Source organism: Panthera onca, chromosome A1, assembly GCF_046562875.1.
Source record: "Panthera onca isolate mPanOnc1 chromosome A1, mPanOnc1 haplotype 2, whole genome shotgun sequence".
NCBI classification, from domain to species: domain Eukaryota; kingdom Metazoa; phylum Chordata; class Mammalia; order Carnivora; family Felidae; genus Panthera; species Panthera onca.
In genome coordinates, this window is record NC_138339.1 from 27,680,001 (window position 1) to 27,694,362 (window position 14,362).

The 14,362-nt window shown below is 44.0% G+C and overlaps 1 protein-coding gene across 7 annotated transcripts in view; it reads left to right on the forward strand.

Annotated features, from left to right (window-relative positions):
• The window catches only part of RAI14 (retinoic acid induced 14), a 144,502-nt gene extending 131,054 nt beyond the window's left edge, over positions 1–13,448 (forward strand). For all 7 annotated transcript variants that reach the window (XM_060634451.3, XM_078444777.2, XM_060634453.3 and 4 more), the window contains 6 exons: positions 251–305; positions 3,644–3,762; positions 4,419–5,954; positions 7,120–7,269; positions 10,853–10,918; positions 11,514–13,448. In XM_060634451.3, the coding sequence (XP_060490434.2) occupies positions 251–305; positions 3,644–3,762; positions 4,419–5,954; positions 7,120–7,269; positions 10,853–10,918; positions 11,514–11,591 (2,004 nt within the window). In that variant the 3' untranslated portion in view covers positions 11,592–13,448. The remainder of the gene's footprint in view (positions 1–250; positions 306–3,643; positions 3,763–4,418; positions 5,955–7,119; positions 7,270–10,852; positions 10,919–11,513) is intronic.
• Positions 13,449–14,362: the final 914 nt, after the last annotated feature.

The following is a 14,362-nucleotide window of genomic DNA, read 5'->3' on the forward strand; positions in this document are numbered from 1 at the left end:
TTAATAAAGTTCCTGAAAACTATTTTGAGATTACACGCTCTGGAACCTCACGTTTTAGAAATCATACCTCAGTAGATCATCGTCACTTTTATTCACTTATATTTTAAAATATTCCCTTTCCTGGCGATTTTCTAACTTTTTTTTTTTAGAAGGAAACCTGTTCTGTGTAAACCCAGGAAAATTTGCTTGCTTCTTTTGTGGAATATCATATTCAGGAAAATTCTTTGAAGTCATTTTTGTGTTCCAACAGGCTGAGATCAGTTCTATACGGGAAAACAAAGACAGACTAAGTGACAGCACGACAGGTAAGAGGAAGGGGCGTCTGTTTGTGTTCCTCCGACAGGTCTCTAGTCTCTAGTCCACGTCCATTTACATACATCAAAGGCCCACCCGGAGGAAGTGTGAGGAGGTCCGAGAACCCCCGGGGGTGCCACCCTGGAGCTGCCAATACCACACAGGCTGACACTTTCCCCTGGATTTTAAGGAGCCCCTGAGCTTGGATGTGAAAACAAAAATATCTTGTTTTCATTTGCCCCCAACTACTGTTAGCACTTCCTTCAATTACGAATATAGACAATAACGCCCAGTGGTATTAGCAGACCAGTGACTTTGCCAGCAGGAGAATTCTCAGGTAATGTCCTGTCACCTTACTGTTATCGCGGGTATCTTGAAATGTCACTTACAGTCTCTCTACTAGAAATATGGCATTAGACCTGCTGCTGTATTCTTGTTATTGGCACATTACAGAATCAGCTCTTAAATTACGTAGCCTGTGTCTTCTCTTTTATGTATTATAAAGCACTGTTTTGCGGTGAGGTCTGGGGCCACGAGCCGTCACAAGGGGCACTCCTCACCGCTGAGCAACAGGTTATTTCCTGAGGGAGAGCCAACTGAGCACTTCCGTGGCTGCACAGTCTAACTTTCCTACTGTGCATCTTAAATAGAGAAATGCAAAGACAGAGTGTTGAAATCATACACCGTCATCCTGTCTTCACCAAGATAGGGTTTAATTCATTGTCTTCAGAATCCATCCTAAGGTTTACCCTCTAAGAATATAGTTCAGCACCCCCAGAATCCATTTAAAATGTTGTGTAGAGGGGCACCTGGGTGGCTCAGTCAGTTGAGCGCCCGACTTCGGCTCAGGTCATGATCTCACAGCTCGTGAGTTCGAGCTCCGCGTGGGCTCTGTGCTGACGGCTCAGAGCCTGGAGCCTGCTTCGGATTCTGCGTCTCCCTCTCTCTCTGCCCCTTCCCCGCTCATGCTCTGTCTCTCTCTGTCTCTCAAAAATGAATAAACATTAAAAAAAAATTTTTAAAAATGTGTAGATTATTCCATTTTACTTTTTTAAATTTTTATTTAAAAAAATTTTTTTTAATGTGTATCCATTTTTGAGAGAGAGAGTGTGAGTGAGAGTGAGCAGGGGAGAGGCAGAGAGAGAGGGAGACAGAGGATCTGAAGCAGACTCTTCTGAGAGTGGAGAGCCCCACGCAGGGCTCGAACTCATGAACCTTGAGATCATGACCTGAGCCGAAGTCGGAAACCCAACCAACTGAGCCACCCAGGCTGCCCCTCATTTTACTTTTTCAAAGTATATTTATTTTAGAGAGAGAGTGAGAGGGGGAGGGGCAGAGAGAGAGAGGGAGAGAGAAAGAATCCCAATCAGGCTTCGCACTGTCAGCACAGAGCCTGATGTGGGGTTCGAACTCACAAACTGTGAGATCATGCCCTGATCCAAAACCAAGAGTCAGACCCTTAACCGAATCAGCCACCCAAGTGCCCTTCATGGAGATTATTTCAAAAGCTCCTTTTGCTTCAGCATTTAGTTTCTTAGCCTATGATTTCATAGGTGTTTGGAACTTTTAACTTACAGAATTTAGAAATATTAAACTTTGTAATTCTTGGCAGAGATCCAAGTTATTTGAACACTTGTTACATTGGATTCTTTAAAAACCATCCACTGTATTTTAGAAGTAATTTCTATTGCTTAGAATTACAGTCATGCTCTCAATCCTCTGGTTTATTCCAAACTTACCAGACATCATGTCAAGGGGACTCCTTATAAAGCTGTGGGTTAGGAACCTGACATCAGAAGTAAGCATTTCTATGAAGAAATGTCATTTTGCATGCTTCCAAATTAAGATGAAAGTTTCCATCTTTGCATTAAATGGCTGTGAGAAAATAATAAAATTATAGTAAAAAATGTGCATCGGTGCTATTCAAGATTGTGGTCTGTACAACTGTTCTGAGTTTGCACCAGGAAGTCATCCAGCTATACTGCTAAGCACACTGTTTTGTCCAGCAGACACTTTTTTCCCCCATAGAAAGACTTTGTGCGTGAAGGAAGCGGTGCACTAAATGACAGTCTGAAGGAAGCGGTGCACTGAATGACATTCTGGGAGCAAGGCTCTTGTCTCAGTGAGCACTTTGAGTGGCAGAGCTTTAGATGCTATTTCAGTGTGGTAATCAGTAGGATGTCAAAAAGTTGTGGTTTACCAGCAGTGGGATTGTGGGGTTAAGAGGAGACGGGTGCACGCTGGGGTGGGCCAGCAAACGCTGTAAGGAGGAGGCAGAGTTTGCCGTGGGTCCTGAAACCAGCCTACAAGGGACTTAGCCAAAGAGATGCGGCTCTCAGATGGATGAAAGATTAAGGAAGCAGCCTTGTGTCGAGATATAGAGGGTATGATGGAAAGTTTGAACCTGAGGAAGATGTGATGCTAGAAATCATGGGTCAGTGGCACCTAGGTGGCTCAGTCGGTTAAGCGTCCGACTTCAGCTCAGGTCATGATCTCACGGTCCGTGAGTTCGAGCCCCACGTCGGGCTCTGTGCTGACAGCTCAGAGCCTGGAGCCTGTTTCAGATTCTGCGTCTCCCTCTCTCTCTGACCCTCCCCTATTCATGCTCTGTCTCTCTCTGTCTCAAAAAATAAATAAACATTAAACAAAAATTAAAAAAAAAAAAAAAGAAATCATGGGTCATACACCTGAAAAAGTACTTTGGGACCAGATTATGGAATCTGTCCATAACCCAGACTAAGGAATCTGGAGATTAATTTTGAAAAGAGAGTGATTAAAGCACTGGAACCACAGGAATGAGCCTATCAAAGCACATTTTAGGAAGATTAGCCTGACAGTGTTAGGTAAAGCTATATGTTTACTAAGGAGAGAGACAGAGCTTTGTTACGAGGCTGTTTGCAGGGCTTCTCAGTCAGGTGATAAAGTTGAAACTAGAGTAAGTGTGGTAGGGATAAGAAGTGAACCAGATCGTAGGATATTTCTAAAAGGATTCACATAAATGGCACTTACTAGGCATGATATGATATGGCAAGGTATGGTATATTAGGTATATCATAATATGTATATTAGGCAAGGTATAATACTTAATAAGGGGAATGGAAAACATGACCAAATCCATCAGTTTTCAGATGAGCTTCTACGCATCCACACCTATGCCAGGCATACCCCAATGAGGGAACCGCAGGACCTGAGGATTGCTGTTCATCTAACCAGGGGCTTTGCTAGGGGCTTTCATTCTTCATCAGAACCAGGAAGAAGCACTGGATTGGGTAGAAGGTGACTCGGTTAGAGGTCAGAGAAATATTAGTTTAAGAAAATATTATTTAAAATTACTTTTCTCTTTTCCAAGGTGCTGATAGCTTATTGGATATAAGTTCTGAAGCTGACCAACAAGATCTTCTCGTCCTGTTGCAAGCAAAAGTTGCTTCTCTTACCTTACACAATAAAGAATTACAAGATAAATTACAGGTAGGTACATAGATTATTACCACGAACTATCCTGTAGGGTCAAACTATTGGGTTTTTTCAGGTTAGTCAGGTGATATTTTGTTTTAAACCTCTACATTAGTTTCTTCTTCCTTTTTAAATGTAGTTTGCCTTTAGCGTTTTATAGTTTCAAGTTAGGTTTGTTGAGAGAGTAATTCATTAACTCTATTTCTGTAAATTGGTAAATTATATATAATTATATACTTAGTGCATTTTATATATTACTATATATACACATGTTTGTGTGTGTGTATAAACAGCCATTCATTTAGTAGAGCTGATCGTTTAGCAGATTTAAGAACTTGATTGAAATAGCTATGCTAAGCCCATTGCCCCTTTTTGGCTACTGGAATAATATGAGAAGCAAAGGAAAAATTATGAGTCAGAGGCTTTAGAGCCCAAACAAATCTAGTGTTTTTAAAGTGGCAGAAATGAGCTGTCCTGAGAGAGTACAGAATAAGCTTAGTGTCGTTAACCCAATTCTCATGTCCCAGACCATGGTTTGTCATGGGGCAAAAGTACCCATAAAGGGATGCTGCAGCTCTGCCCTATGTAAGCTTTGGATTTGTTCTCTTCTACCAGTTGCTTGCTCACCTAACCACACCTCTGGCACCATTCCATTCTTGCCTTTTTTGCAGGCCAAATCACCCAAGGAGGCAGATGCAGACCTGAGCTTTGACTCCTACCATTCCACTCAAACTGACTTGGCCCCACCCCTGGGCAGACCTAGTGAAACCCCTCCCCTAGACTCCAAGTCATCTCCATCTGTCTTAACACATTCCTTGAGTAAATCTACTCTCAACAGTGACGGGCAAATTCAGCAACTGCAAGAGATTCTGCAGGACTTGCAGAAGAGACTAGAGAGCTCTGAAGCAGAGAAGCAGCAGCTGCAGGCTGAGCTCCAGTCCAGGAGGGCCGAATTGGTGTGCGTGAACAGTGCAGAGATTTCAGAGAATGGCTCCGACCTCAGCCAGAAACTGAAAGAAACTCAGAGCAAGTATGAGGAGGCCATGAAAGAAGTCCTTAACGTGCAGAAGCAGATGAAACTGGGCCTTGTCTCGCCCGAAAGCGTGGACAGTTATTCACATCTCCGTGAGTTACGGATCACTGAGGAGGAAATAGATGTGCTCAAGCAGGATCTCCAGAATGCATTAGCCGAAAGTGAAAGAAATAAGGAGAAAGTGAGAGAGTTAGAAGAAAAACTCGTAGAGAAGGAGAAAGATTTGGGTATTAAGTCTCCTGGGGAAGAGTACGAGGAGATGAAAAGTTCATATTGCTCTGTGATTGAGAATATGAATAAGGAGAAAGCTTTTTTGTTTGAGAAATACCAAGAGGCCCAAGAAGAAATCATGAAACTTAAAGATGCCCTAAAGAGTCAGATGACACCGGAAGCCGGCGATGAAGCTGGGGATATGAAAGAGGCCATGAACAGGATGATAGATGAGCTCAACAAACAGGTAAGCGAGCTGTCCCAGCTGTACAAAGAAGCCCAGGCCGAGCTGGAGGATTACAGGAAGAGGAAATCTCTAGAAGACGTAACAGCCGAATATATCCATAAAGCGGAGCATGAGAAACTGATGCTAGTGACGAACGTGTCCAGAGCTAAGGCAGAAGAGGCATTGTCCGAAATGAAGTCTCAGTACTCAAAGGTATTGAACGAGTTGACACAGCTCAAACAGCTCGTGGACGCACAGAAAGAGAACTCTGTCTCCATCACAGAACATTTGCAGGTGATAACCACACTGCGGGCTACTGCGAAAGAGATGGAGGAAAAAATAAGCAGTCTCAAAGAGCACCTTGCAAGCAAGGAAGGGGAAGTAGCAAAACTGGAGAAACGACTCCTGGAAGAGAAGGCCGCGATGGCTGACGCCATGGTGCCCAGGTCTGCCTACGCAAAGCTCCAGTCATCACTAGAAAGTGAAGTGAGTGTGTTGGCCTCAAAATTGAAGGAGTCCGTAAAAGAGAAAGAGAAGGCCCATTTGGAGGTCTCCCAGATTCGAAGTGAGGTCTCACAAGTGAAAAGGGAAAAGGAAAATATTCAGGCTCTCTTAAAATCCAAAGAGCAGGAAGCAAACGAACTTCGGCAGCAGTTCCAGCACACTCAGGAGGAGCTCGCAGAGATGAAGAGACAGTCGGAGAGCTCTTCCAAACTGGAGGAGGATAAAGATAAGAAGGTTGGTGAGACTCCATTGCTGTTGAGTTTCTAGTTAGCTAGACACTAGTTTCTAGTTAGCACTGGTCTCTTGTGATTGCTCAGAAGTTCTGCATGTGACTCCATCTGTCCCCATGGCCACATTAAGATTAGTAGTTTGGACATTTATGTTTAAAAAAACAAAACAAAACACTGATCGTCGATCACTCCCCTTATATTGAAGCATTTTCACATATGTGGTGCATATTTTCCCTTTTAAAATTATTTTACAGAAGCTGTGTCAAGTGTCAGGGATCAGAAGCGAACCCACAAACTGAAAGGCATTTGTAACCCATCTTGAACTTCAACTCTTTTGGAATCCAAACAGATTCTTCCATCATATGGAAACCCAAATACTTCCAGACTTAATCCCGCTTCCCTAAGTTCCATGAGCTTTCCCCTGAGTCAGTGTTAAGAACCGCCCTCCGTGGCACTCATTGTCAAAGATGTATATAGGAGGGGAAGCAGGGAATGTGGGGAGCAGGTGATTAGAGATGGGCTGAGCATGGCTTGGTGGAAGGAGGGGAAACAAAGGGGAGGGGGGCGTAAAAAATGGTTCTGTGCCTGAATCTGCTCCACGTCCCCAGTCCTCTGGGTCAGATTTTCCAAACAGCATTGATCAGAGCACTGTTTATCATTTATTCCTTTAGTATGATGAAAATTTCAAAAAGAGCTTCCAAAGCCAAGGGGGCAGAGAGTTAGGAGGCAGAGGTCAGGTTGCGGGGAGGGGTTATGTTTACTTTAAAGCAAGATGCCCAGAGAAGTCAGGGTTCCTAGGACTCATTCCTGATTGCCCATGTCAGCACTACTGAACAAGACATAGCCGTCTCAAAATAAAGAATGCCTAAAATCCTCATTCTGATAGTACCCCCTTTCACAGTAAAATAGGAAAGCATCCTCCTAGCTTTTGTTTACCCTCATGCCTCGAAGCACAGTATTGAATCTGGGGCCCTTATTTGAATATAGTGGCCTTAGAGGGCTATGTGGGTTTGCTGATTTTGTTACCTATTTCATTGTATGGGTTTTCTTTAAAAAATAAAAGAGAAATTGTTCCAAAGTCTCAAGTCCCTGAGGCCAACAAGAGGCTGTGTTGGAGAACTATCCAGAATCTTGCCTACCTATTGCTGATAGTTTTCCTTTCTCGCCAGATAAATGAGATGTCAAAGGAAGTCACCAAGTTGAAGGAGGCCCTGAACAGCCTCTCACAGCTCTCCTACTCAGCTAGCTCGTCCAAGAGGCAGAGTCAGCAGCTGGAAGGACTGCAGCAGCAGGTCAAGCAGCTACAGAGCCAGCTGGCTGTGAGTGGGCTTGTTTCTGCCTCCTGCTTGGGGGGGGGGGGGGGGTGAGGGGGGGGGTTGGGGGTGGAGGACGAGGCAGATTACGCACCAGCTCAGCTAGGTGGGGACAGGTTGGAGTGAGAAGAGCCCCAGCCTGAAGGAGTGGCTGAGTAGCTAAAGATTTGTTTGGTGAGGGCAGGAGGAAGTGGTGGGATTTCCAGTCATCACCTGCAATGAGGTGGGTGACCTGGATCTCTGAGAGGGGGGAGGCAGCACGGTGGCACATAGGCGTCACATTGACACATCCACTAACTTTTCACCCTCTCCATTTTTTTTTTTAATGTTTATTTTTTGAGAGAGGGAAAGAGAGACAGAGTGTGAGCAAGGGAGGGGCAGAGAGAGAGGGAGCCACAGAATCCAAAACAGTCTCCAGGCTTCCAGCTGTCAGCACAGAGCCTGACGCGGGGCTCAAACCCACAAACTGCGAGATCATGACCTAAGCCGAAGTCTGACACTTAACCGACTGAGCCACCCAGGCGCCCCACCCTCTCTCCCTTTTTTTTTTTTTTTTGACTGCAGTCATTACTGTCTCTGGAAGTGGCAAGAACTTTTTCTTATTAGGGCCCAGGATCTCTGGTAATTGCATATCTGCGCGTCTGAATCTGCTTATTGGCCCCTCTCCTCATTTCACCCAGGAGAGTCCTTCCATATCTGTATTCGTTTCCTGTGGCTATTGTAACAGATCAACACAAACTTGGTTTAAAACAACACAAATTTGGGGCACCTGAGTGGCTCAGTTGGTTAAGTGTCTCATTCTTGATTTTGGCTCAGGTCATGATCTCACAGTACGTGAGTTTGAGCCCCGAGTGGGGCTCCATGCTGAGAGTGCTGAGCCTGCTTGGGATTCTGTGTCCCTCTCTCTCTGCCCCTCCCCTACTTGCACACTTGCTTGCGCTCTCTCTCAAACTTTTTTTAAAAACTCCACAAATTTATGCTTTTAAAATTCTGGAGATCAATAAGTGTGAAATCAGTGTCACCAAAGTCAAAGTGTCAGCAGAGCTGGTTCCTTCTGGAAGCTCTAGGGGAGAATCCATTTCCCGGGCTTTGCTAGCTTTTAGAGGCCACCTGAATTCCTTGGCTCATGGCCCCTACATCCACCTTTGAAGTACATCACTCCACCTCTGGTTCTGTTCTCCCATCTCCTCCTTTCACCTTTGGCCTTGCTTCTCTAAGGACCCTTGTGATTATGTTTAAGAGATACCCAGATAATCAGAATAAACCTTTCCTCCATCTCAAGATCCTTAACGTAATCTACCTACAAGGTCCTTTTACCATATAGGTAACATTCCACAGGTTCTGGGGTTTAGGGTGTGGACATCTTTGGAGGGCCAGTATTTCACCTATCACAATATTTGTTAAGGTTTTTGTTGACATGGGTAGGTTATGTTTTCCATGTGAAATCAAGGGGTGGTTCAAGACAGATCTCTAGTTTCTGTTTACAAACAGGACCTGGATTTCATGATGTCTTCAGTACAGACTTTGATACGGGTGAATTCAGGTTTCTGCAGTCCAGACTCTGGCTGGCCACAGAGTATAAAACCAGCTTTTTTGTGTTATCATCTCTCGCAGCAAAGGAATGATCAGGGGAGAAGAAGATGCTCCCTATTGTGTTCTGCAGGTCATTTTTCTCATAAAGTGGTTATCACAGACTTATAGGTAAAGTGCTGATGGTTTATACAATCATTTTAAAATTTTCAATGTTTAATGAGCTCTTACGTATCAATATTATATAAGGTGCTGGTGGTATAAAAGGAAGGCACAGTCCCTGTCTTCACTGAATTTATACTTTAATATAATGGCTTTCCATATTCTCTGTGTGGTAAGCACCGACTGATAGATGCCCAGCATGCTCTGGGCATACAGAAGAAGTGTCTCGAAAGGCTTCCTGCAGGAAGTGATGCTCATGCTGAATCTCAAGGGGATAGGGAAGAGGCAGCAAGGACTGAGATGTGGGATTTAGATGGCCCTTGGCAGCCGTGGCAAGGACAGTCCGAGTGGGGTGGTGGGGTGGGATCGGGACCCCAGTAGGCTGCCCGAGAGAAGTGACCAAGTAGCTAGGAATCTGATGGGGCTGAAGAACCACAGCAAGAGGCAGGAAAGGCTACAGCACATTTGCTAGAAAGGTAGCTGGTGATCAGAAGGTGAGGTGCTTTCATTTGAGATTTCAGAGGTAATGACAGAGGCAGGGCTGTGACTGTGAGTATGTGTGGCTGGGAGGAGGAGGAGGAGGAGGTCGTCCCTGGGGAACTGAGAGGCCAAAGTGTCACGTGGCTCATGCATGTGGATGTTGTGGCCATCCAAATGATGACAGAAACAGAGATGTAAAAGAGGGCGATGATCAGAAGATGAAGTTTTAAGTGATTGAGTGGAAGTGTGCGAAAGATGGGAGGAAACAATATGAAAAAAGGTACTAAGTACACCTTCTAATGGTGTGAACTTCAAAGGACTGAGGTTTCATAGGTTGTCCTTGAATAGGAAGGACACTTATGTCAGCTTATGTTCTGACACTCATAGGAAAGAGGTGAGAAGGGTATTGATGGACTTTTGTAGATTTTTAAAAAAATGTTTATTTGTTTTTGAGAGAGCATGAGCAGGAGAGGGGCTGAGAGGGGGTACAGAGGATTTGAAGCAGGCTCTGTGCTGACAGAAGTGAGCCCGATGCGGGGCTCGACTCCACGAACCATGAGGTCAAGAACTGAGCCAAAGTCAGACACTCAACCAACTGAGCCACCCAGGTACCCCTGTAGATTTTTGGAGTGATCTATATAGGATCAATTTTTATCATGAAATTGGAGGAAAACCATCTTAGAAGAGTTCAGAGCTAAGATTTTTGAAATCGTCACTGAGGGGAACTGCAACAGTAGCTCCACAAGCAGAAATAAAAGCATCAACAGCTGTACTGAGGAACATACAGCGATTTGGGATTGGTGCCACCACCCTGTTCATCACCATTGACACCTAAATAATTGAACTCCCTGGGGGGCTCTAGGACGGGCTATTTTGTGAGAGATCAACAGCTCCTTTTAAAAGACTAGATTTTAAAAATTAAAGTAATGAATACTTGGTTATTGTAGAAAAGTTGGAAAATACAGAAAACTCTGGAAAATTTCTATAAATAAAAATTGCCCATAATTCAACCACTCAGAGATAGTCATTTTTTGCATTCAGTATGTTTCTTTGCACCATTTATTTTGTGTGAATGTATCTGTGTATTTGCATAAGTATGTATACGTAGGGTTTTTGCAACAAATGTGGGATTATATAATAACTAGTTTTTACGTGAATTTTCTTCTAGAGTTGTATCAAAATATGAAATAGGTAGATTTTCTCCCCCTAAGAATATTGACAGATCTTTCTCTAAGAATTTTGATGAGTGTTCAGAAATCTACATCCCAGTGAGCCCACAACAATTTTTAAGTCCTCATATGCTAGCATTTGGTGGAGGAAATCACTTGGGTGGTAGCATTTGGCCACAGCTTTCTTACCGTTTTTTGTTTTTGTTCTGTAAAGGTCTGCTAAACAGTGTCAAATTGTCTCTTTCTAGGACTGCAAGAAACAACACCAGGAGGTGATATCTGTTTACCGAATGCATCTTCTGTATGCTGTGCAGGTATGATAACAGCCTATGAAGTACCTGGATGTCCTAAAGAAATATCACAGTGGATGTCACCCCAGCTCCCGTCACTAAGCCAGTAGAACAAATGAAAAGTCGAAGAGAATCTTTTACATCGAGAAGCTTTAAAACGCCTTTTGCGTTGCTTTGGATTTGTCAGGAGCCCTGTGCCATTTACGGAGAACAGCCTCATCCTCTGTTGAGGAATGAAGGAGGATGTGGCTGCTACCCCCACCAGGGGGAGGAACCCAGGCTTGCTTTCTCAGGCGTGCCAATGTTCTCAGCCGGCAGCACTGTCTCACCCCACGACTGTTGGCCGCTTGGCTGGCGGGGCTCACATTTGCAACTGAGACCCAGAAACCCTTTGCTGGTGGCTCTAGCACACCCAGCCTCATCATCCTCCAGAGAGACAAGAGCAAGGCCCACTCTCTCAGTCCCTCCTAGAAACGTCAGAATCACTAGGGTTGACGTTCCTTTGGAAGATCCAGGGGAAAGCCAAGGGCTTCATGTCAGCCGGCCGTCGCGTTCCCTGGGGAAGACTGCCAGGACTGACCTTAAGTTCTAATGATTGTCTTTTGTTTGAATTCCTTAGGGCCAGATGGATGAAGATGTCCAGAAAGTACTGAAGCAGATCCTTACCATGTGTAAAAACCAGTCCCAGAAGAAGTAGAATGGATTCCGTGGCAGGACACTGCCCCCTTGTTGTCCATCTTTGTGTTAGATCTGGAGTTGTCGGCAACCACTGCCATTGTTCTCACTCGTGGTATGCACCGTGGCCCAGCCTAGCTTTTTCCCTTTCCTAAGGCAGCTTTCTGAGGACTGGGTCCAGGAGAGGGCTGTCCTCCCCAGAGCTGCTTAGAGACTTGAGAGCAGCACAAGTGAAATGCCCTGGTGTCCCTTCAGATTCCAGAGCCGGAATCTGGAACCAGGGGTCTGGTCCTGGTCCTGGTGCTGGTGGGTGGGCACCTGCTGTGGGACCCGACCAGCTGAGGGGCTTTGTCATCACTGAGCAATATGTTGAGACCTCCCCGCTCAGCGAACATTGCTTTAGTTCCTACACTCAGGCGGTGTCAGTCAGCACCCGAGAGCCCCTTTGCCTTTGGTTTCCAAGCCCAAAACATGATTTAACTTCTGACCAAAATAGTATGGCACTCGTTATGTGGTGCATACTTAAGAGCCTTTATCATGACATCCTGTGGACTTAAAACATGAATCCCATCATTTTCCCCCCTCTGCCTTATATAGCTCATCACCCTGCTTGTTAGTCTCAGAGTTTGATGAGCACTCTTAACTAAAATACGAAGTTGAGAAACAAAAGCAAGTTGTCCTTAGAAATTCTTTTGAAGCAAATCGTTGACATATTGCAAATCTTCTATGCAAACTTGCCTCCTGTTATCCGTGAAGCTCAGGAATCCAAACATTCGTGTTTCAACAAGGGACAGTAAACTGCGTGTTTACAGCCAAAAAAAAAAAAAAATGCCTCATAGTTCTTAACCTCAGTTTTTTAAAAGTGTTTTTTTCTCTACAATATTTTTATTGGCTCTTAAAGATGTTTTCATAGCTAAACCCCTAAATGAGTGAAATTTACATTAGACTCTATTAATAAAGTATTTTTAGATAACCATGCTTATGACTTTTTTAAAGCATAACTTTTTCCTCAGAGTTTGCATCGATAGCCAAGGTAGTTATGTATTCCCTTTCCAAACTCTACACGAGCTGCCACCGGCCCCCTAGCCTCTCTGCCATCGTGTCCTCACAACTGTAGCACATTTCTGAATATAGAAAATCTTCCTTTTACCCACTGAGTATTTTTGAATACCCCAGCTCTACCAGTGCCCATAAATGATCTCTTGGAAGGACTGTTAGCCAATCACTTTTCCACCTTTGAAACCAGAATCCTAACATGGTACACATACATGATGGTGCATAACAAAGGTCGTGGGGGCAAATATTTCTGTTCCCTTGACTTTCAGGTTAAAAACGTTTTGAACTTGCTTGCAGCTTCCTTATGGCATTGTTTTTGTTGAGAGATGTAAGCTAAATACAGACGTCTCCAAAGTATATAACGCAAAGCATAGGCCTGCTCTGACGGGGTCCACAGACCGCAGGGTGCCTGGGTGCACAGGGTGATGGGCTATATTGGAGGATGTGCTCATCTGTATTGGATGAGGACCAACGACCACAAAGCAGAAACGGCTTTCAAGCTTGGTGTTCCTTTTCTTAAGTTGTTTATACTTCACCAATTTAGAAAATGCTCCAAAGAAATGTGAAAGGACCTTTTGTCACAGCACTTAAGAAAATACAAACAACCCCCCCTCCTGCCCCCATGCAGAAATGCTGCAGAGTATAAAACTTGAGACATTTTGTAGGACGCCTGACAAAGTGTAGCCTTTTATCTTGTTTCAGGATGCGTATTTATTATAAGTACTCTGGTTAAATATTGAAAAGTTATATGCTGTAGTTTAGCATTTTGCCTTTGTAATTTACAGAAGGTATTGCAGAAAATAAACTTTTGTTTCATTTTGCATCTCTGTTGACTTTTGGTGCCTTCATAAGCATATGTGTATGGCTTCTTAGGATCAGGTCAGAGGCGTTGGGTATGATGGTGCTTTCCACCCCAAGTCACACTCAGTGGCTGCCAGTGGTCCACGGTCTCTCGCTGTCACCTCATTTCCATCTCCTAGCATCTTTAATGTCGGACTCTGACACCCCCCCCCCTCCACTTTAGAAGACCCCTCCGATTACATCACACCCACCCAGATAACCCAGGGAAATCCTTATTTAAGGTCAGCTGATTAGCAACTCAGCCCCAAGCATCAGCCACTTGTGGGCAGTGGCATCATGGTTCTTCAATTCAAAATTGCCCCTCAGTTGTCTGTTCTCTTTTTAACTATTTTAAAAAATTTTTTTAATGTTTATTTTTGAAGGATAGAGAGAGCGTGAGCAGGAGAGGGGCAGAGAGAGAGGGAGACACAGAATCTGAAACAGTCTCCAGGCTCTGAGCTGTGGGTACAAAGCCTGACACAGGGCTCAAACCATGAGATCACGACCTGAGCTGAAGTGGGACAATTCACCAACTGAGCCACCCAGGTGCCCTCAACTATTTAAAAGCTTCCATTAGATTGGTCGTTTCTCTTCTTACAAGAAAAAAAAAAAAAGATACGTAAAATATCTTGGAGAAATACTGTTCCCCATCACACATTTAATTCTTTTTAACTGTTGCATAATATTTCATAGTTTGATGGTGCTATATTTTTATTAGTTCCTCATTGATGCTTCCAGAATTTTACAGCCCTAAAAATGATGTGATGACTGTCCTATATATAAATGTCTTCATGCACACATGTGAGGACTATTTGGGTAATTTTCAAATTGCCTATTTTCACAATAGCTTCCATCATGTGATACAAGAATGCAGAGAACAAAAGTAGAATAGCGTAT